Below are 20,838 nucleotides of genomic sequence, written 5' to 3' on the forward strand. Positions count from 1 at the left end.
TGCCTGAGGAGCTCACTGAATAGGGGGTGAGGGCGAACACTACCATAAGATTTAGGGGAGAGAGATGAGTTCTGCCTCAGGGAGTAACTCAGAAGTAGGAAAATGTGGTCAGGGCTGTGAAAAAGTAGAAGTTTAATTCAGTAGTAACAATGGGAGGATGGTACTCTGGGCAAAGGGGAGGCATCAAATACTTTGGGAGAATGACAGAATGTAATCCCCATATTAGGTCATGCTGAGGGCTGGTGTGGAGCATGGAGAGGAGGGAGAGAGTGGGTGCTAGGAGACAAATGAGAGGACCCCAATATGGGCTTGGGGCTCCCAGTCTCTGCCCACTCGTTTAACGAACAATTATTGAGCCTCCTCCAATCCTCCAGGAACGGTTCTAGGCCCCAGGGATAGAGCATTGGACGGAAACAGCTCTCCCGTTCTGTAGCTCACATTGCAGTAAGGCCCCTATGGCTTCGACAAACCAAATCAGAGTAAGGCCATCTCAGAGGGTTCATAACAGAAACTAACCTTCAGTAGGTATTGTGCATCTGTATGACTGGAAAAGGTAATTAAATATATATATAGATATATATATATTTTTAATATATTTTATTGATTTTTCACAGAGAGGAAGAGAGAGGGATAGAGAGTTAGAGACATCGATGAGAGAGAATCATCGATCAGCTGCCTCCTGCACATCCCCTACTGGGAATGTGCCCACAACCAAGGTACATGCCCTTGCCCGGAATCGAACCTGGGACCTTTCAGTCCGCAGACCGACGCTCTACCACTGAGCCAAACCGGTTTCGGCTAATTAAATACATTGAGATAGTTCTAATTCTGTTGGTAACGAGCCCCTCACTCCAGAGTGCTCCTGCTACCCCAGCTCCTTCCTGGGGACGCTCCCAACCTCCTCACGGCCTCTTTTCACAGCAGGGCTCCAGATTCCCACTAGCATGCCTGAGCCAGCTCCCACTCAGATGGACCAGTGTTTGTGCACCCGCTACCATGTTAAATAGTTTCACCATCTCCCCTGTCTAAATCCCTTCTATTATTCAAGGCTCAGCTCAAAGGCCACTTCTTCCAGGAAGTCTTTCTTGATTAACTCTGCCCTGTAGAAAGAGATTTCTGGTGCCTCAGCCCCCACAGTGCTTTGTCTGCTCTCGCTCATAACCTTGCCCACCATCTAATTCATATTAAGATGATTTATGACATTTTTATCTGTCCTAATACCTTAGCTCCATGAAGGCAGGGTTTAGTATTTGATTGATTAAGTGAGTCATTCTTTTACTCAACAGCGATCACCTTTTGTCTCTCTGCAGATCACCTTGCCTGGACTTGAGAAAACCCAGTTGACTAAGCTGACTTCTTTGCCCTCAGGGAAAGGAGCTCATTGCCCATGACCTGCGCATGTTGAACCACAACTGTTCCAGGAACATAACACCGCATTTTTATGGCACCCCATTTTATGCCTTGTCAGAGTGACTGCTCTACTGTACACCAAAAACTTACATGGCTGCCAAAACCAGTTTGGCTCAGGGGATAGAACATTGGCCTGAGGACTGAAGGGTCCCAGGTTCGATTCCGGTCAAGGGCATGTACCTTGGTTGCGGGCGCATCCCCAGTAGGGGATGCAGGAGGCGGCTGTCGATGTTTCTCTCTCATCATTGTTTCTAGCTATCTCTCTCCCTTCCTCTCTGTAAAGAATCAATAAAATATATTTTTCTTAAAAAAAAACTTACATGGCTGAACAACAGCTGTTCTTGAAGCAATCATTCTAGAAAGTAATTAGCCTAACCATCTAGATTGCAGTTTCTGGAGCCAAAGTAAGAGCCCTCCATCGGTGGCAGTTTGATCCAGTGTGCACCCTGGGTGATCAGCTCATTGATTGGGTCAGCTGTGTTGTTAGCACCCTAGTGGACCCCTGACACATGGAAAGTCCATGGCAATATCTAAACTGAATGGACCTGGACAAGATGGAATGTGGAAACAAGCCATCTAGTTGAGGTGGAAGAGGTTATGGGAAGCACCGGAGACAGAAACACCATGCTAACTGGAGTCTGGGGTCCTTATGTCTGGGCATCTTTCTTCAACACAGCTGCCAGCTTTATTTCATTTCCCCTCTTTCCAAATAGTATGAATGTTTCCATCTTGTTCCTCTTCAGGTCTCTCTGAGGCTCTCTTAGTGCATTTCTCTGTGTGTCCACACGTCCCCCTGCCCTCTCTGCTGCTTTCTCTCAGCATTTCAGAGTCCAGACCGGGGTCCAGGTGCAGAGCTCCCTTTGCTTCCCCATGTCATGCTGCCTGGTGCTGCCTCCCTCCTGAGCTCTCTGTCTCTGTGTGTGGCTGTGTCTGTGGTCTGGGTGGGGAATGTGGACTGTGACCTGGGATCAGACCTTCCCAGCTGGGAATGTGCCAAACTCCCAAACAGGTTTGAGCTCCCAGGATCTTGTTCCCTGAGCTCCCCAGGGTGGGACAGAGTGTACTCAGGACTAATTGACTGCCTCCTCCCCCACCTGGTGCACAACCTTATTTAAGGCCAAGTCTTTGGTCGTTAGGGTCTGTTGGCAGAGGAGGGAGCCATTCGCTGATGGGAGGAGAAAAGCCTCCCACTCCCCAGCCATGGATTAGAGGCAAAGACAGACCGAAGTCCTTCTGGGGCCTCGAGGCCGACCCCATCATCTGTGTTATTTCATGGGACTCCTGTGACCAACTACCACCAACTGGGGGGCTCAGGACAACAGAACTTCTCTCTCCTGGAAGCCAGAAATCTGACATCAGAGCGTTGGCAGGACCCTGCTCCTCCTGAAAGCTTCAGAGCCTCTTCTAGCTTCTGGCGGCTCCGGGAATTCCTGGGCTTGTGGCTGCAGAGCTCCGATCACTGCCTCCAGCTCACATGGCCTCCTCCCTGTCTCCCCACGGCGCCGCTTTTCGGAATGCGCCATTGGTGAGGGTCCACCAAGATAACCCAGAACGGTCTTATTTCAAGATCTTTAACTTAATTACATCTGCAAAGACCCCTTTTCCAAATCAGTTCATAATCACAGGCTGCTGGGTTAGGGTAAGGACATATCTTTGCGGGGACCACCATTCAGCCCACTGTAACATTAGCCATGTTAGAACTGATGTTAGCCACTGTTAGCACAGGATGAGAAGAAACGGGCTTGTGTTGGAAATTCTCATGCCTCCTGCCCTTATCCCTCTTCATATTCTTTGTAAGCAGTTTCATCTACTTCCATGGTTTCTACAAGTTCATGACAGACAAGTATCCCAAGCTTGTACTCTCTTCTCCATGTCAGATCCATAAGCACCTACTTGATAAGCATCCTAAGTCCCTGATAATATTATTGAGTTGCTGGATTAAGCTAACTCTACCTGCATCTGGATTTTCAGTTGCATAAGCTAATAAAATACCATTTAGCCACTTTGAATTTACTATTACTTATGACATAGTCTTACTGGTTTAAATTCCCTCCATTCTCTCCAGTTTCCTTCTTTCATCACTCTCTCCTTTGCAATCTATGCTCTAATCTTACTGAACTTCTAGAAGTTCCTTGAATGCACTGTGTGTGTGTATGTGTGTGTGTGTGTGATCTCCAAACTTGGTTCATGCAGTTTGTCTCTCTCACCTCTACCCTACTGCCAACCCTGCTCCACCAGGTTTTACTTATTCTTCAAGTATCAATTCACATTGTTACTTCCTCCAAGAAGCCTTCCCTGACTCCTAGAAGCCTTCCCTGCCCGAATAAAAGTCTATACTTTGTAATTTTATCTCACTTTGCGGTGACTCCTTACCATGTCTGCCCTGCTAGACTATCAGCATCAATAACAGCAGAGGCGCCGAGACTGGTTTGGCTCAGTGGATAGAGCATCGGCCTGTGGACTGAAAGGTCCCGGGTTTGATTCCGATCAAGGGCATGTACCTTGGTTGCGGGCACATCCCCAGTAGAGGTGGTGCAAGAGGCAGCTGATCGATGATTCTCTCATCGATGTTTCTAACTCTCTATCCCTCTCTTTTCCTCTCTGTAAAATAAATAAATAAATAAATAAATAAATAAATAAATAAATAAAATAAAATATATATGTATTTTTTTTAAAAAAATAAATAACAGCAGAGGCCATAGTTCACTGTCCATTGTTTCATCTCCTTGCCTAGCACAGGATGTGGCATATAAGAGGCATTTAGTTTTTGTGTAATAACTGACAATTGTTGTTCAAAGCATCCCTAGGGCTTCTCCAGCAACCAGTGAGCTGAGAGCAGAGGTTGAGGGTGATTAAAGAATAGAGAGGTTGTTGACGGCCTTCTGACCTTTTCCCACTGGTCCTGCCTGCCTTTGGCTGTGGGGATAAAGCTGGGAGGAGAGAATCTGTCTGTTCCGGGTAGACCATGGGATGTGCCTCACTAGCTCTGGGAGAGATGCGGTCTCCAGGAAATCAGGTGTCTCTAATTATACTGTATCTTCTCGACATTTCCCTCTCCTTCCTCCCCCATCTGAGCTCACAGTAGGCTCTATAAAGCACCCTCACACAGGCAGCACACCCACCACCACTGCACCCCGAGGTGCTGTGCTGTTCTCATCAACGGGCCTCAGGGAGATACCAATCACCATGGGATTATCTGTCGCCTTCCTCACTTGAGATCTTAGTGAGGCCCTGCCAATGCCTGCACCCCCAAGTCTGCCGGCTCAAAGTCTAGGCCACTGCAAATGGAACCACATTCTCTTGAGACCATGCTTCCCACTATACGCATCACCAGTCTCCTTGGGACCCATTCCCAGGTACAGTCTGACCCAAACTCTCTCTTTCCTCCACCAAGCCCATCAAGTTGTTTCTCCCTGATCTATGACCAGCATTTTTTCTTCCTCGGATTGTCTAAAATGTCAGAGAGCTAGAGGAGACCTCAGATTCCTGACAGTAACTTGGTTCTTGGCGTGGTGCCCAGATTCCTAGGAGTCCAGAATAATAAGCATGGGTCTAAAGTGTGTCTAAAACCTGAGTTTTTAATATATATTTTTTTCTGATTACAAAGTGATGAATGTAAGCTCAAGCAGAAAACCTAGGAAAGGCAGAAAAGTCCTATTCACCACCTCTTTTAACCTCAATGGTCCAGTTCCTGGCACTGAGTAGGTCTTTAATAAATATCTGTTGAATGAATTATTCTCAATCTCATCACCAGAGATAAAAACCACTGTTTTATCCTTTTAGTCATATGTATTATACATAAATGAGATCATCTTGTGCAAACAGCTGTATAGTCTGCTTTTGTTCTCTCAGGAATACACTATGTACCTTTCTCTATGTTCACAGCTTTTTAACATCATTTTAATGCTTTTCCTATTATTCTTTCAAATGGCTGTACCACATTTTTCCTAGCCAATTTACTACCTTTGGACATTTAGGTTATCAGTTGTTACAACGTTGTGCTTCACATCTTGGCACATAAAATTTTGTCAAAGTATCTACTTCTTTAGAATGCATTGCTAGGCAATTAGAGAGGCACACTTTAACATTTTGCATACATACCGACAAAAAGGCACTTGCCAATTGACCCTCCAGACTAGAGCTAAAAAGGGAAAATCTGTTACATACTGTCTTTGACTAGGTATCACTGACTAATCAACTGCAGGCTTGCCGTTGGCCATAATTAAGCAATTCAGAACCACTGTGTTAGTTATTGACACCTGCTGACTGGAAGCTAATTGGCAATAAGTTTTGTAATAAGAAACAAAGTAACTTAAAACCTATAAACTCTTTAATATATATATTTAGAGAGTAAGGGGCAGAGAAAGAGAGAAACATCAATGAAGAGAATCACTGATTGGCTGCCTCCTGCACACCCCACACTGGGGTCGAGCCTGCAACCCGTGCTCTGACCAACCGGAATGTAACCTCCTGGTTCATAGTATCGGTCGACACTCAACCACTGAACTGCCTGCCGGGAAAAACCTGTAAACTTCTGTCCGAAGGCCAAAATATTTCAAACTTTTTGACTAGTGAGAGTCTCTAATTGTAAAGAAGCATTGGAAACAGCTGAACCCCAGCGTCCGGCATGGGCCCAGTGCAGAATATGTACTGCAGCTATTGCGCCTTTCCCAATTCCACCGACAGGACACAGGCCCTACCAGTGCCTGCACCCCCGAGTCTGCCGGCTCAAAGTCTAGGCCGCTGCCCCAGTTAGACCCACTCAGGAGAGCTCCTCACCTGCCCCACTCTGTTCTCCGCCGGACGTCACGTACCTACAGCGCCGCCCTGGCGGCGGGGCGAGGTCCTGGCGGAGACATACGCTGCTGGGCAGGTCGCCGCGCATGCTCCGTCCTGGGCGCAGCCTCCGGGCGCCAGGGGGCGCGCTCCTCCACGCCGCCCCGCCCCTGAGCGGTTTGCATTTGAATCTCCGGCGGGCTGTGGCCAGAAATGCCCGCCGGCCAGCTAGGCATGGAGACCCCGGACCCCGGGGCCCGGTGCCCGGTGCGAGAGCAGCGTGCCCGTTGGGAGCGGAAGCGCGCCTGCACCGCCCGGGAGCTGCTGGAGACCGAGCGGCGCTACCAGGAGCAGCTGGGGCTGGTGGCCACGGTGGGGGCCCGCGTGCCCTCTCGAATGGGGCGGGGAGCCCGGGGTGTGGGGAGGGTCTCTGCGAGGCCGGTGATCCCGAGGACCGGGGTCTTGCTCTGTCCTCCTGCATTTGGGGGGCTGGGCAGACTTCTGCAGATTCTACAATAGCTTTTCCTATTATTCCTTTAAATGGCCTTGGCGTTGCCTCTTCCCGCAGACCATAGGCCCGTGTTCTCTCTCCGCAGTACTTCGTGAGCATTCTGAGAGCCAAGGGCACCCTGCGGCCACCGGAGCGCCAGGCCCTGTTTGGGCCCTGGGAGCTCATTTACGGCGCCAGCCAGTGAGTGGAAGGGGCGCGGGGAGAGGGAGGGAGCGAGCGCCTAGGCTTCTGGCGCTGCTCGGAGAGACCCAAGTTCATATTCCGAGTCTGCCAGTGACCTCACCTGTGGTCTTGGCCCAGGGCCCCAGGTCTCCGTCTGTAAAACGGGGTGACAGCGCTGCCCACGGGTCAGGGTTAAAAGGATGAAAGGTGCTTGAGCGGTTCTCCCGCAGCTCTTGTATCGTCCTCACCGGCGCAGAGAGCTGCTTCCCTACCTGGAAGGAGGGCACTGGGGGCCGGGGCTGGAGGGCTTCTGCCCCCGCCTGGAGCTCTACACCCAGTTTGCTGCCAACGCCGAGACGTCCCAGACCACCCTGCAGGTAACTTGAAGGTGACCTCAAGTCCTTCCTCTCTTGCCCCATACGTTCCCTCTCCATCTGGAGACCCAAACTTCAAACTGTCCCTGCGTTTATAGAGCCCTTTGGGTGTCCCGTTCTGTGCCGAGTTCCCTGGAGGGAGACGGGTTCTCTCGGGAGTACACAGCTTGCTGGGGGCTGGGGATGTGGCACAGGTGAACACAGTGTAAGGAGTGCTTCTCTCTCTGCTGCCAACCCTTTCCCCTCGCTCCAGGAACAACTGAAGAAAAGCAAGCGTTTCCGGAGGTTCGTGAAGCTTCAGGAAGGCCGCCCCGAGTTCGGGGGCCTGCAGCTCCAGGACCTGCTCCCTCTGCCTCTGCAGAGGCTCCAGCAATGAGTGAATGCTCCCCGACTCGGCCGGCTTCTCCGAGTCTCTCGCCTCTGTGGGACTCATGGGGTCTATCCCAATGCCTCTCTCCTGGGACAAGTTGCTCCCAAAATCCTTTTTTGCAAGAGCAAATGAGAACCCACTGGAGTCCTTGGAGTCTGCAGCCTCAGGCCCTCAGCTGGGACTCTGGAGCTCTACCCTGAAGCGCGGGGGCTTGTAATGGGCTAGTGTGGTGGTCGGCAAACTCATTCGTCACCAGAGCATAATATCAACAGGACAACAATTGAAATTTCTTTTGAGAGCCAAATTTTTTAAACTTAAACGTTAACGCCACTTCTTCAAAATAGACTCGCCCAGGCCGTGGTGTTTTGTGGAAGAGCCACATTCAAGGGGCCAAAGAGCCGCCTGTGGCTCTCGAGCCGCAGTTTGCTGACCACGGGGCTAGTGACACCGTATTTGGAAGAATTTGCTGAGATGAGAGGCTGGTCCAGTTTGGAATTTCTGAAGCGTCTGCTCCTGACGCTTCAGTGTGGGACGGGAAAGGGTAATGGGGTGTGAGGTCAGGCTTTGAAAGCGGGGACACAAAGCTGGAGCAGATCTTTCCTGGCTCTGCCGTGGAAGTATGTGGAAGGGGTGGTGTGTGTGTCAGGCAGAGGGAATGTTTCCCAGCTCTATGTCCCCTCACAGACTTTAACTGTATAATTCTAGGTATGAAAACCTTGTTGTTGCTTTGGCTGAAAACACAAGTCCCCACAGCCCGGACCACCAGCAGCTCACACGTATGTTCTTGCTCTGCCAAAACCCGCAGACAGAGGCTGCCTTTCTGGTATCCCTTTTGGGTTGTGACCTCCAGCCATGTCTGCTATGACCCTGTCTTCCTTGGACGTGTACATGGTGCTCCTGCTGTCCCGCCTGCTCTTCAACAAGCCAGGCCCGAACCCTGGCTCCCTAGGCCCGTGGTCGGCAAACTCATGAGTCCACAGAGCCAAATACCAACAGGACGACGATTGAAATTTCTTTGGAGAGCCCAAGTTTTTAAACTTAAATTTCTTCTAATGCCACTTCTTCAAAATAGTCTGGCCCAGGCCGTGGTATTTTGTGGAAGAGCCACACTCAAGGGGCCAAAGAGCCGCACGTGACTGGCGAGCCACAGTTTGCCGACCACGGCCTTAGGGAGTAGCCTTTCTCCACCACCAGTCCCCAGAGTCAGAGAGGTGCTGGGGATGTTATTCCAGGGGCCGCTCGGCTGATAAGTGACACCGCCCAGAGAGTCCACGCCATCGGTCAGAAACAGAAGAATGGCCAGCACCTCCGCCGTGTCCAGGCCCTTCTCAGCGGCCGCCGGGCAAAGGGGCTCACCACAGGTAGTCTGCGTCCTTCCGCCTTCGCCCTCAGCCTGCCCTTTCCTTACCCCTCTCCCGCTGTATTGACTGCCAGCACATGCCCAGCCTCCTCAGCCTCCCTTTTCTTTTATGCCCACGGGTCATGGTCCTGGAGCCGCATGAGAGTAACAGCTCTCTCACCCCCAGGTCGCTGGTTCCTGCGCCAGGGCTGGCTGTTGGTAGTGCCTCCCCGTGGGGAACCCCGGCCCCGAATGTTCTTCCTGTTCTCGGACGTGCTCGTCATGGCCAAGCCTCGGCCCCCGTTGCACCTGCTGCAGAGTGGCACCTTCGTCTGCCGGGCCGTCTACCCCATGGCCCAGTGCCACCTCCAAAGGGTCTTTGGCCACTCGGGGGGCCCCTGTGGTGGGCTGCTCAGCGTAAGTGATAAGATGGGAGTCCTAGGTAAGGTGGGAGAGGCCGGGCATATACCTCAAATACCTGTGCACCTGTTTATCTCCTCGGCCTGGGCTCTTGTCATAGGGATTGGGCCAGCTACGTTGGGAGAGGATAACTGGGTCTTTGGGTTCATATCCAGATCTCACATGAGTCCTCAATGACCCCATGGGAGCAGCAAGGCCTCCGGCGTTAGCCTGGACCTTTCTGAGCCATGCATTGAGCGACGGTCTCTCCCCAGCTGTCCTTCCCTCATGAGAAGCTACTGCTTATGTCCACGGACCAGGAGGAGCTGTTGCGCTGGTACCACAGTCTGACCGTGGCCATCAGGTAGGTTGTCTCTCTCCTTGGTGAGTGTTGGGATGAGGCCCAGGAGCAGGAGATGAGCAGCTCTGATCCTGTCTCATGTCCTACATCTGCAGGACACCACCCCACCACCCCGGGGTTGATTAGACTATGACTAGAGTGCTCATGCCAATACCTGAACTGTCTTCTCTCCACAGCAGCCAGAAGAACTAGAAGAATCTTATGAATTCCAGAACCCACGATACTTCCGGGATCGGTCAGGGTCAGGAGCACAAAAACTAAACAAAACACAGAACCCTTTGCGCTTCGAGGAGGGTCGTTTTGTGTTTGCCTTGGACTGGGTTATCCGCCCGGCTCTTAAGAATCAGGAAAGCAAGCCTGACCCCTGTGAACCTCCACTGACCCAGCCCCTCCAGCACAGATGAGGGGACTTGGGGCTGATAAGCTTGGTGCTACGTCTATGGCCGGTCGTTTATCAAGGCTACGGCTTTGCAAATGTGGCTATTTTTATAGTTTTATTTTCCTACTGGATGTAAGTAAAGTGTTTTTGTTTCTTTGGAAAGGCCTGTTTCAGCTGTGTGCCTGAGCAAAGGGATGTCTGTGCCCGAGGCTGGCATGACGGGCCTCGGAAGTGCACGGGAAAGAGCTGGAGCTTCCTCTGTCTTCTCCGCTCTCACGCCGGGAGGCAGTCTTTTTGTCCTAATAAGGGAAGCTTTCCAAGAAGGGCCGGTTGCTCCTAGGCACCGAGTATGGGTGTGTGTGTGACCAGCTGGGATGCAAAAAGCACACTGGAGCATCCAATCACAGGAACAGACTTGGTTTTACTAAACCTTCAGCTGGCGTCCTTCCTTCCCCCCGGAGGGGGCTGGGACCGCGGCCCTTTGCCGCAGTCTTGCTGCATCTCCTCCTGAGCCCCTGCTCCACTCCCCAAGGAGTGGCTGGGCTCCTTGTCTCTGTGCTCCAGTGTAGGGGCGCTTCCCCAGCCTGGCTGTCACCAGCCTCCTCGTCTTCCTCCTCCACACACGAGTCCTCAGGAAAGGGCACGCCAGCCTCTGTGAGGGGGAGATGCCTCTGTGGGGTGTGTTCCCGTTTCACGTACTTTGTCTCTACCCCCGCCAGGCTCTCGCCCCCAGCCTGTTACCTGGCTCTGGGACCTCCTGGCTGGGCTTGTTCTTGTGTAGCAGCTGGTGGATGGTGTGTAACTTCATGTTCAGAAGCTCCTGCTGCGCTCCGGCCAGGGTGCTCACGCTGTGGACAGGTCCCCTCAGAGGCTGCCCAGGCTGGGTCCCCACTTCTCACCTGCCACACACTGCTCCGCTTACCGCTCAAAAAGGGGGTCCAGCTGGGCCATCAGGCTGTTCAGGTGTTGCTCTGTCTGGGCCAGCTGTTGTGTCAGCTGGGCCAGCTGTTGCTCTGGAGGTAAGGGAGAGGAGGAGGGCAATGGTGACTCACCTTCTGCCATCCCCTAACTCCCTACCCAGCAAGACGTCTGCAACACCCACCTGACTGCAACGACTCCTTCTTGCCTGCCTCTTCTTGGGGAACAGGGGCCTCATTTTTCTCCTGCTGCAGGAGGAGGAAAGGGAGAAACTGCAACAAGGCTCCCCCACCCCTTGTCTCCAAAGCCAGTAAGAGGAGGAGGATTTGAGGCAGAGACAACGATGGGATTTTTACCTCAGAGAATCACAGCCCCTCCAGCTCCTCACCCAGGGCATGAAGCAGCCTGTCGGCAAGCCCTCACCAGGTCATTCAGTCTACTCTTAACACCTCCAAGAAAAGAGCACCTCCCTCCAGGTTGATCAAGATCTGGGTGTTAGTTTATATACAAAGCCAAACACTGTCCTTCTTGTACCTACTTTTCACTGTGCTGGTAAGAGCCTCTCAAAATCATAGCCCCTTGGGAATTTGAAAACAATGGTTATCACCCTCCCCCCTCCCCCCTTCACTTCCCCACATCCTCTCTGGCTTAATATCACCAGTGCTCATTTGACTTTCTCTGGTTGCTTTACTGAACTTGAGCTCTTAAATCAGTGCCCCGAAGGGAATCAAGTTCTCCAGGAATGTTCTGATCATAAGATAACACACAGTACTTATTTAGGAAATGGGTTGTCACATCACACAAATGAACTTCATTAGCCAATCAAAGAGCTGCTGCTGTTATGTTTCAACTATATTTGGGTCCAGGAATAGAATTTATCCATCCTTGTTAAATTTCACCATTGAATTCAGGCCTTTATCCTAGCTTGTCAAGTCTATTTGGAATCACGACCAGCTGTCCCTTCTAGTTTCACATCACCTCCAAATGGCTCTGGAGCCCTCTATTTCCCGGAGCAATTGAGTGATAGGGCCGAGGCTGAATATACAGCCCTGGGAGGCACTACTTCCCATTGCAACAGTTTCAATCCACCAAAATGGACTGTCAATTCATATTTCGGGGCCTCCTCCCCAAGAACATGGGCCTGTTTCGTACCTTGAACTTAAAAAACAAACTTGACTACAGTAACCAACCTCTTGTGCCAAGGTTGGCATCTCACCAGGAGCTCCACACTTGCTGGGTTCAAATCCCAGCTCCGCTAGTGACTGGCTCTGACCTTGAGCAAGGGGCTTAATGTCCTCATTGGCTTGTTGCGAAGACTACACGTGATACTTATTTGCAATTTACCACGTGCCCTTCACACCCATCACCTCGCTGCAGGCTCAAAATGACCCCAACATGTTGGAAAGCCGAGGAACTACTGTTCCTTTCATAAAGTGAGCGGGAGACGTCTCTTGCTGTTGGTACCACAACAACCCTATGGGAAACTCGGGCCCGGGGCACCCCCACCACGGGCCGCCCCGCACCTGCAAACACTTATAGAGCACAAAAGCCACGACGGCCGCGGTGTACAGCGCCCCCAGAGGCCACGCCGGGGCCCGCTCCTGCTGGTGCTTGGGCGGCGGCGGCCGCCGGGGTTCCGTGGCCTTCGGGCGGCCCTGGGCGGGGTTCCCTGCGGACGGAGGAGGGCAGAGGAGGGTCAATGGGGCTGGGACTCCAGGGCAATCCCAGCTTCCCCCCGGCAGCCCTCGCTGGTACCTGGGTGTGCCCGGAGGTCGCGGCTGGAGCGGTCTCCGAGGACCCCGGGCAGCGTAGATACAAGGAGCAGCCCCAGAACACCCGCGGGCGACACCGCACCCGCCATTGCGGGCCGGCAGACTGAGGCCCCTGCGGCGCTAGGCAGCGGAACGCCCCGGTGCTCATGGGCTCATGGGTAGGCGCGCCGGGCTCGCTGGGGCCGCCCCCGGAAGACCACGCCCACATGCTGTGGGCGGGGCCACGCGTGATTTGCATAGGACCATTGGCCAAATCTTCCTGAATTAATTTCTTTCCTATTTATTCTAATCTATGTTAGCTCGGAATACCTCCAGAAGTATTTGAAGATTGTTCCAGAAAGTGATTTTTATTTCGTAAACCACCAGTCTTCTCACCCTAACTATAAGGTAGATTTCTTGACGGACCTATAAAACGCCGGAACACGTCAGTATCCTCTTGTAGTTCGCGCTGAAGGCCTGTTTCCTAGGCTACACACGGAGGACCCGGTTCCTCATTTGCGCCTAGGGGAAAGTCCCCGGACCGCGGGCAGAGAGTGCCACGTGCGCACGCACGCAGACCTCCCCGCTTCTCGCTGTGAATCCGCCAAGAAGCGAAGGCTGAGCGGGCGTGTGGCGGGGGCGTCGTCCGTCATCTCCTCTAGTTACGCAGGCGGTGCGCCTGCGTGCACTAACCACACGGGGCTCATTCTCAGCGCGGCTGCATTTTACAATCTCTTGTTCTGACGGGTAACATCTACAGACGTCAGCATTCACATTCAATGCAGAATCATTAACTCTGTGTACTTGTTAGCCACTATTGTACCCCTATATGTAAATTATATCACAGTAAAGCTGGAGAAATCCACCATTTTATTCCTATAGCCTAGCAAAGCACATGGTTATAGCAAACACTTTTAAAAAAAATTAAATTCATTGGGGTGACATTGGTTAATAAATTTGAGTGTTTACCTTGCTAATTTCTGTATCTTTCCAATTTTAGCATATGTGCTGCCAAAGCGAGCACTCAATAAATCCTTGTTGAAGGAAATTAATGTTTTCAAACGATCCAACAATTAAATACAGTTAAGCACTTTTTAAAAATGAGGAAACGGGTTCATGAAGGTTAAGTGTTGTTGATCAGGTCAGAGACTAGGCAACTCCATTTTCTGCTTGTCTCCATATCACCTGTCTCACATCACCCACCTCCAGGCCTTCCCACTTCTCGTTGACCCTGACTTCTCCAGGCAGACTTAGGTAGTCTCCCACTGTTTCACACTATCTTTTATAACTGTCTGTGTCACCTTCCTGCTTAGACCAACGGCTCTTTGAAGAGGAAAGAAACCATTTCTCACTCACATTTATTTATATCCCCAGAGCTTGGCTCATAAGTGGTACATGTGTATTAAATGAATGAAGTACACGTGTTAAATAAATGAATAAAATGCAGAAAGGAAGGAGGCACTGCAGGGAAAGACCCGAACCCAGGGGAGTTACCATGCTCTAGTAGTTGACCACCATGGGGCAGCTTACCCAGGTAGAACAGTGTACTCCAAACCAGTTGGTGTAGTTAATGTAAATAAATATTTTTTTTTGGGGGGGGGGGGAAAGGCTTTTAACATGATAAATGGCTGCTAACTGATCATTGCCTTCAGAGAATCTGGGCCCACTATTCCCAGATATTCTGATTTCTACACCTCCCCACCCCAATTCAACAAACTGGGATTTTTATAATTTGAAATCTCCGTTTTAAAATGTTACCGATGAATAGTTGGCATATTTGACACCTGTGTGGATCATGCTTTTAAAATTCTCTTCTATAGGACAAAATTATTTTCATTAATAATCAGGAAATGAAACAAATAATAAGGACCATAAAATAAACTAACAATAAGGGTCAGAAATTCAGACTGAAAACAAAAAAAACAAAAACACCCCCCCCCCAAAAAAAAATTCAGACTGAATTATTTGTATATCTGAATGTCTGATATAATCATGACAGTATAAAACTAAATATAGTGCCCAACCAGTATGACTCAGTGGTTGAGCATCAACCTATGAACCAGGATGTCACAGTTTTATTTCTGTCAGGGCACATGCCCAGGCTGTGGGCTGGATCGCCAGTAGGGTATGTGCAGGAGGCAGCCTTTAATAATTAATGTTCTGCTCTCACATCAATGTTTCTTTCTCTCTGCCTTCCTCCCTCTCTAAAAATCAATTTAAAAAATTTTAAAGTTTCTTCATATTAAGCAACAAACATGCAAACAGTTAGGGAAAGAGTAATCATAAAGATGCTTGACAAAGATTTAGAAAATTCCATTTCACAATAAGTCCCAGAAATTTTCAATATAAAATTTCAATATAAATAAAAACTCTGGAATGACTTAAAGGAATTCAAGTTCAATTTCTTTGACTTTACAATCTTTGTGCTACTTATTGTTATAAATCCATGGGCTAACTATGGGAATATGTGCTATCATAGGAGTTGGTTATTCTCAGAGAGCACTTGAACAAACTGCTAAGAACTAGACTTAAACACACCCAGATGAATCTGCTTATGCCAGGGGCCAATTGGGTACCTGGGAGTTCTCTAGATGAACTTCCATGTACGTGACAATGTTTTCTAAAGGATAGGTAATACAGGGGTGCTAATTTGAAGCTAGTATATCATGAAAGCTCATCAGTAACCACAACAATGTAGAACAGGATCTATAAACGTTTTTTCAAAGAGGAGTACTTTATTACTGACATTTTTTAGGATTGCTGGAACATGGTGAAAATAAAATGGAGACCACTTTTTAGTTAGTTTTGTCTTAAAATTCTCCCCCAGGTAGCTGGCAAGAGGTCACAGCGGGTCACTGATGCCCACCATATTCCACACCACCTCCTGGCGGTCAGTGCATGTCACAGCGAGCGGTCAAACTCATGGTTGAATGACTGCCTGAGAGGGCAATTTGCATACTATAAAAGGCTAATATGCAAATTGTCCTCTCCGGGAGTTTGACCAACCAGGAGTTCAACCCCTCACTATGACGTGTGCTGATCACCAGGGGGTGGCATGAAACAAGGGCAGCCAGCAGCCAGGGAAGGCAGGCCTCCCTCAGCCTGCCGGCTGCCAGCCAGAAGGCCCCAATTGGTCCTGCTCACTGGCCAGCCTAGCGATCCTACCCGTGCACCAATTTCATGCACTGGGCCCCTGGGATAGGACAGTAACAATGACAATGGTCATCCTAACACGTTCACCTTGGATCAGCTTTAGGGTGTGGTGAGAGGGTACATACCAGGAGACCTCCCAGTCCTATTCCATGTTATAGCATGTTCATCCAGGAGCACATTCTCCTCGTGAGACTCGGAACTGGAGAGAGAAGCCAGGCACCCTGTGGCATAAGGAGATCTGTCACAAAGCCTGCCTTCCTTGTCCTGTGGGTCCTGCCTCATGCCACTGATGCCCCGCTTGGGAGTCTTCGCGGGCTCACCCACACTGAGGCGAAGCCTTCTTCACTCTTCTCTGGCCAGGGGCGTGGGATGGGGGGGGAGGGGAGACACAGGGCCAAGGGCGAGGGGACGTGAGGTGGGGAGCCGCGGAAGTTCAGGAGTTGCTGAGTGGCGCAGGTGCAGGCCCTGGGCGGTGTCAGTTCTTTCACTCATCCCCCCCTCCCCCTTCCTCCCCGGAAACCAGCGACTTTGCCACCATCAGCATTGGGGATGATGAGCTGTGGGGGCCAGGCCCGGGGAGGGATGGGAGTACGGGGGGCTGCTGCAGCTGTCAGACCATAAGCCAGGCTCACGCCCAGGCTCAGGGCGCGAGATCGTCGCCTGCAGACTTGGCTGCCACATCAATAGTCATGAGCAGCGGTGCAAACTGCACGGATCAGCTGGGGCCCGGTAAGCTGGGCGGGGCAGGGACAGGGGGAGGGGTCACGCGGGGGCCCCAGGTCCCATCCGCTGGGATCTGGAGGGTTGGGCTGGGCAGTCATACCCACCCCTCTATTCTCTCCATCCATCCACAGGAATTCCCCCCTTCACCGCGGCCTGGGGACTGTGGGTCCTCTTCGGGGCCGTGACGCTGCTGCTTCTCGTCTCGCTGGCTGCACACTTGTCCCGCTTCAGCAGTGGCTGGAGGAGGAACCGTCCAGAAAAGGGACAGTGAGTGTGTGTGTGTGTGTGGGGGGGGAGGGGGACGACGACAGAAATGGGATCATGGATCGTTTCTCCTTACCAAGAACTCCCCATTTAACCCTCAAACTTCGTGTTGCAGTTCTGGAGGGTCTGTGGAAGAGGTCCCCCTGTACGGGAACCTGCACTACCTGAAGACAGGTAGGACACGGGCAGAGGGGCGAGGCCCAGAGAGCAGGTCCTGGGTGGGTGGATGCAGGGCTGCAGGAGGAGGAACTAGAAGTGACCGGATCCCTGTTGCCTGCCCCAGGACGCCTGTCTCACGACCCAGGGCCAGACCAGCCGGATCCAACACCTGGAGGCCCCGCCAGGGTGAGTCCGTTGTTGCTGAGGACGAGGGGGGGGAGGGACGGGAAGGGGGGGGGGCTTTTTCAAGGGTCCGGCGAACGTCTAACGGCCTTGCATCTCCAGGCCTCGGAGGAGGTGATGTGCTATACCAGCCTGCAGCTGCGGCCTCCTCAGGGCCGGGTCCTGAGCCCGGGAGCCCCCGTCAAATACTCAGAGGTGGTGCTGGACGCGGAGCCCCAGCCCCAGGCCCCGGGCCCAGAGCCCGAGCTCTATGCCTCCGTGTGCGCCCAGACCCGCAGGGCCAGGGCTTCCTTCCCAGACCAGGCCTACGCCAACAGCCAGACGGCGCCCAGCTGAGACGGAGGGCCCGCATCGCCCCGCTTCCTCTGCGGCAGGGGTGACTGCCACCCCGTCTGGGTCACGACTGGTTCCCAACAACCCCCCAAACACGGTCAGCCATTCCCCGGGCACAGGAGGCGGTGTCCCCTAAACCTCCTATCTGGCCTGAGGGATATCTCAGGGGAAAAGCAGCCCCCAGAGGCAGCGGCCCCCTCCTCGCTTCCTCCTCCTTCCGGAGTTTTACCCGTGTCTCCTCAGACGCAGGAAGCGGGCAGTGGGGCAGGGGGGAAGAGCCTAAGAGGACCTGGGTGGGTATACCCCTGGGGAGGCCACTGGTTTGGGGGTGGGGCAGGAAGTGGGGATGGGAGGGGAGAAACCTGGAACCTAGCAACCTGAAGAACCCAAGCCTGGTTCTGGTCTGCGAAGCCTGGCAGGAGAATACCAGCCTCCATCCTGCTGCCTCTGTTGTGTCCCCACGTTTTTAAATAAAATTTCTCAAAAAAAAAAAAAATGTCTAGACTTTTATTAAGTGGGCCACAGACCTATGAGAGACCCCACATGGTGGGAGGGGAGCTCTGCTGTCTGCACAGAGCACTTCCCAGGGGAGCCTGGCTGGGGGAGAGGGCCAAGAGGGGCAGCCTCATCAACAGAGCAGGGGTGGAGGCTGGCAGGGGTGGATGACAGGGATGGGTGCCAGGGGTGGAGGCCGCAGCTGCTAGCTAGAAGGTCCCCAGAATTTACACTGAGGACCGCCCAACGCCCATCCCCTGGAGCCTGCAAGCTCAGCAGCCCTGCCCTACTCTACTCTCCATGGGCTCTGTACCTGCTGCACCCCACTCCTGTGGTCTGCCAGCTCCTCCCGGGGCCTCTGGAGGGGCAGGTGGGACAGACATGAGGTGTGAGGCGCAGAAGGAAGGGGAGCCTGAGGCTTTCACCAAACTTCTTCCTAGCGTCCAGAGAAGGCCGAGTAGGGAACAGGGACCTCCTCTGCACACACACAGACAAACACACCGTGTCCCAGTGCCCTGGTCCCTGGGCCTGGGCACCCCAGGGCGCCTCCCTCCCCAGCAGCAGCCAGCGGGGCCGCGGTGGAGGCAGCTGGGTGTGTGTGGGAGGGAGGGAGGTGGCTTTGGGGCGGGTACCGGATGCGGGAGCCGCCCGCAGCGGGATGTGGGGTTCTGCAGGCTGCCGTGCAGAAGGCGCTCGGCGTGTCCGCGGCCTGGGGCTGAGGTCTTCACGCCTGGGACTCGCCGGCCAGCGCAGCCGAGGCCTCCAACGACCCCCAGCCCAGCCCGGCTCTCCCGCCGGGCTCCGCGGCCGCCCGCCGGCGCAGCACCGAGCTCCGAGCGCCCCCGCGCGGCGGGACGCGGCCTCGCCACCACCTCTGCGCAGGCGCGAGGCTGCCGGGCCCGCGGCATGCTGGGAGATGAAGTCTCCGGGCTCGGGTCCCCCACCCTCCGGAATTTGTAGGCTCCGCGCTTTGGGCGCCTCCCGCGTTCCTTGGTGTGGAGCTGGGTATGACTTGAACTCTTTCCAGTCTCTGAAGCCTGGATCCTCTGCTTTCTCTCTCCTCTACAACGCTTAAGTTTTTCTTACCTTTTTATCTTTTTAAAAAATATATATTTTATTGATTTTTAAAATTTTTAAATTATTTTTAAAAAGTATATTTTATTGATTTTTTTACAGAGAGGGAGAGGGATAGATAGTTAGAAACATAGAGAGAAACATCAATCAGCTAGCTCCTGCACTCCCCCTACTGGAGATGTGCCCACAACCAAGGTACATGCCCTTGAAAAGAATCGAACCCTGGGACCCTTTAGTCCACAGGCCGATGCTCCATCCACTGAGTCAAACCGGTGAGGGCCTTACCTTCTTATCCTGTCTGTCACTGAAGGCTCATGCCGTAGCCTAGAGCTCACCTGAACACCAGATCCGTGGCAACTTCCTAATCTAGGAAATAAAGAAGGTTAATGTGGGGCAGCCGATGGCTCTCAAACAGCTCTGAGGGCCCCCTTGCCACATCTCTCCAACCGGGTGAAGGCCTCCCTTTACCAAATACCTGGGAGTTCGCTCCCCTGCCAGAGCTCCCGGTGCTTCCCTTGGCGCCCTCCCTGCCTCACTGGCGTTTGTTTCCAGCCGGGAGTTTCCTGTCCCAAGCAGAATCCCAGAGCAGGTCAGGGGAAGACACAGAGGATCCTTTGGGGATCCCGCCCCCGTCTCTCCCTCCCTCCCCACCCCTTCCTGAGATCCCAGCGGGGAGGACAGGAATAAGCCCAAGATCCAAAGACGAAGGGTCTTTGGGATTGTCAACGGTTCATGGATAGGAAGTTCTTAACAAATTATTTATAGGAGGAGCCTCAGAAGCCACACCACGCCATCCAACCAAGGCCCCTCCATCTCTGGCGTTGCACCGCTCCCTGTCAAAATGAGTCTAAACTTTCAACTTGGTTTTGGCTACAAGGAGGGTAACAGAGCTGGGACATGGAGAGAGACCAAGTCTTAATGGCTTCATTTGAAACCTTGGATCCAGCCATGCCCAGAGCAAGATCTGCTTCCTGAACTCCTTGGTTATGTAAGCAAGCTAATAAAATCCTTCTTTTGCTTAGTCAGTCAGTCTAAGTTAGACTTTCTATCTCTTGCAGCTCTTGAGTTCTGACCTCCTAATAATGTCTTCTGCTTTTAAATCTTTTGGTGATTCTCACTTTGTCAGTAATACTTACACTGCTTAGAGTGAGGGGATTCTGTGCACGTACCAGGAGCAACCCTATGAAGACCTCCCCTCACCCCCACCCCCCCAATAACTCTAGCTGAGGAACTTTATTTTCTTTTTTCTTTTATTAATCCTCACCTGAAGATATTTTTCCATTGGTTTGTAGAGAGAGTGGAAGTGCGGGGGAGAGACAGAGAGGAACATTGATGTGAGAGAGACAGGCAGATTGGTTGCCTCCCACAGGGGCCCTGACCAGGGTCTGCAGCTGAGGCATGTGTCCCTTGACCAGACTCAAACCCAAGAGCCTCCAGTCCATGGGCCGATGCTCTATCCACTAAGCCAAACCGGCTAGGGCTCCATTTATTTTTTATTTTTTTAGAGACAGTGGAAGGGAGGGGGAGAGGCTGAAAGAGAGAATATTGACGTGAGACACATCAATTGGTGGCCTCCTGCACGTGCCCCAACCGGGCCAGGATCCAGCCTGCAACCGAGGCACATGTTCTTTTTTTTTTTTTTTTTTTTTTTTAATATATTTTATTGATTTTGTACAGAGAGGAAGGGAGAGAGATAGTTAGAAA

At 52.2% G+C, this 20,838-nt stretch overlaps 3 protein-coding genes across 5 annotated transcripts; 2 read left to right on the forward strand and 1 right to left on the reverse strand.

The window, feature by feature from the left end:
- The first annotated feature begins 6,420 nt into the window (after positions 1 to 6,420).
- On the forward strand, positions 6,421 to 10,458 carry ARHGEF39 (Rho guanine nucleotide exchange factor 39). 2 transcript variants are annotated; one of them, XM_036433435.2, is made up of 9 exons: positions 6,421 to 6,558; positions 6,783 to 6,877; positions 7,116 to 7,236; positions 7,487 to 7,605; positions 8,309 to 8,379; positions 8,836 to 8,964; positions 9,130 to 9,359; positions 9,617 to 9,705; positions 9,879 to 10,458. In XM_036433435.2, exons 1-9 carry the CDS (start codon positions 6,421 to 6,423, stop codon positions 9,892 to 9,894), a joined length of 1,008 nt encoding a protein of 335 aa, XP_036289328.1. In that variant the 3' UTR covers positions 9,895 to 10,458. The 2 variants fall into 2 exon arrangements, with proteins under 2 accessions (XP_036289328.1, XP_045435979.1); XM_045580023.1 differs by having other exon boundaries at positions 9,882 to 10,458.
- A 19-nt stretch (positions 10,459 to 10,477) lies between these two features.
- On the reverse strand, positions 10,478 to 12,956 carry CCDC107 (coiled-coil domain containing 107). 2 transcript variants are annotated; one of them, XM_036433440.2, is made up of 6 exons: positions 12,755 to 12,956; positions 12,523 to 12,668; positions 11,184 to 11,244; positions 11,004 to 11,094; positions 10,823 to 10,929; positions 10,478 to 10,733 (listed from the first exon to the last, which is right to left on the reverse strand). In XM_036433440.2, the coding sequence occupies exons 1-6, from the start codon at positions 12,858 to 12,860 to the stop codon at positions 10,483 to 10,485; spliced, it is 762 nt and encodes a 253-aa protein (XP_036289333.1). In that variant the 5' UTR covers positions 12,861 to 12,956; the 3' UTR covers positions 10,478 to 10,482. The 2 variants fall into 2 exon arrangements, with proteins under 2 accessions (XP_036289333.1, XP_036289332.1); XM_036433439.2 differs by having other exon boundaries at positions 11,184 to 11,247; positions 12,755 to 12,954.
- Positions 12,926 to 18,061, forward strand: SIT1 (signaling threshold regulating transmembrane adaptor 1). Its single transcript, XM_045580293.1, has 6 exons — positions 12,926 to 12,929; positions 16,264 to 16,632; positions 16,758 to 16,893; positions 17,006 to 17,064; positions 17,174 to 17,235; positions 17,335 to 18,061. Exons 1-6 carry the CDS (start codon positions 12,926 to 12,928, stop codon positions 17,566 to 17,568), a joined length of 864 nt encoding a protein of 287 aa, XP_045436249.1. The 3' UTR covers positions 17,569 to 18,061.
- The last annotated feature ends 2,777 nt before the right edge of the window (positions 18,062 to 20,838 follow it).

The sequence above is a fragment of the Pipistrellus kuhlii genome, unplaced genomic scaffold (assembly GCF_014108245.1).
Source record: "Pipistrellus kuhlii isolate mPipKuh1 unplaced genomic scaffold, mPipKuh1.p scaffold_m20_p_12, whole genome shotgun sequence".
Classification (NCBI taxonomy): domain Eukaryota; kingdom Metazoa; phylum Chordata; class Mammalia; order Chiroptera; family Vespertilionidae; genus Pipistrellus; species Pipistrellus kuhlii.